At 46.9% G+C, this 638-nt stretch overlaps 1 protein-coding gene across 1 annotated transcript; it reads right to left on the reverse strand.

Annotated features, from left to right (window-relative positions):
• Positions 1–85: 85 nt before the first annotated feature.
• PHALS_01414 (triosephosphate isomerase glyceraldehyde-3-phosphate dehydrogenase) lies at positions 86–584 on the reverse strand (the record flags this gene model as incomplete). The annotated part of the gene is made up of 2 exons (XM_024715796.1): positions 86–94; positions 165–584. 2 exons carry the CDS (start codon positions 582–584, stop codon positions 86–88), a joined length of 429 nt encoding a protein of 142 aa, XP_024581458.1.
• Between the last annotated feature and the right edge of the window lie 54 nt (positions 585–638).

The raw sequence follows: 638 nt of genomic DNA on the forward strand, positions 1-638 counted from the left end.
AGAATGCCCTTCATCTCGTTCTCACTCGCATGTTTGATTGCAGCTTTAATCTCGTCATATGAAGCGGGGTTGGCCAAACGAGCAGTTAGATCCACTACAGACACGTCAGCCGTAGGCACACGGAACGACATACCCGTCAACTTGCCATTCAAACTCGGGATCACCTTGCCTACAGCCTTGGCAGCACCAGTTGAGCTCGGAATGATATTAAAGCAAGCACCACGACCACCTCGCCAGTCTTTTTTTGATGGACTGTCCACGGTCTTTTGAGTAGCAGTCACAGCATGCACAGTCGTCATCAGACCTTCCTTAATACCAAATTTATCATTCACCACTTTGGCCAAAGGAGCCAGACAGTTCGTCGTACACGAGGCATTCGATACCACATGCATGTTCTTTTCGTATAATTCATGGTTCACACCCATTACAAACATAGGAGCATCGCTTGACGGAGCCGAAATGACCACTTTCTCGACACCATTCTTCAAATGAGACGACGCTGTCTCGAGAGTTGTAAACGCTCCCGTTGACTCAACCACGTACTGAACATGCTTCTCACCCCATGCGATCTTTTCAGGATTCATCTCATTAAACACACGAATTGGTTTTCCATTCACATAAATGTGCTTCTCATCATG

Source organism: Plasmopara halstedii (assembly GCF_900000015.1).
Source record: "Plasmopara halstedii genome assembly, contig: Scaffold_1558, whole genome shotgun sequence".
Taxonomy (NCBI): Eukaryota; Oomycota; class Peronosporomycetes; order Peronosporales; family Peronosporaceae; genus Plasmopara; species Plasmopara halstedii.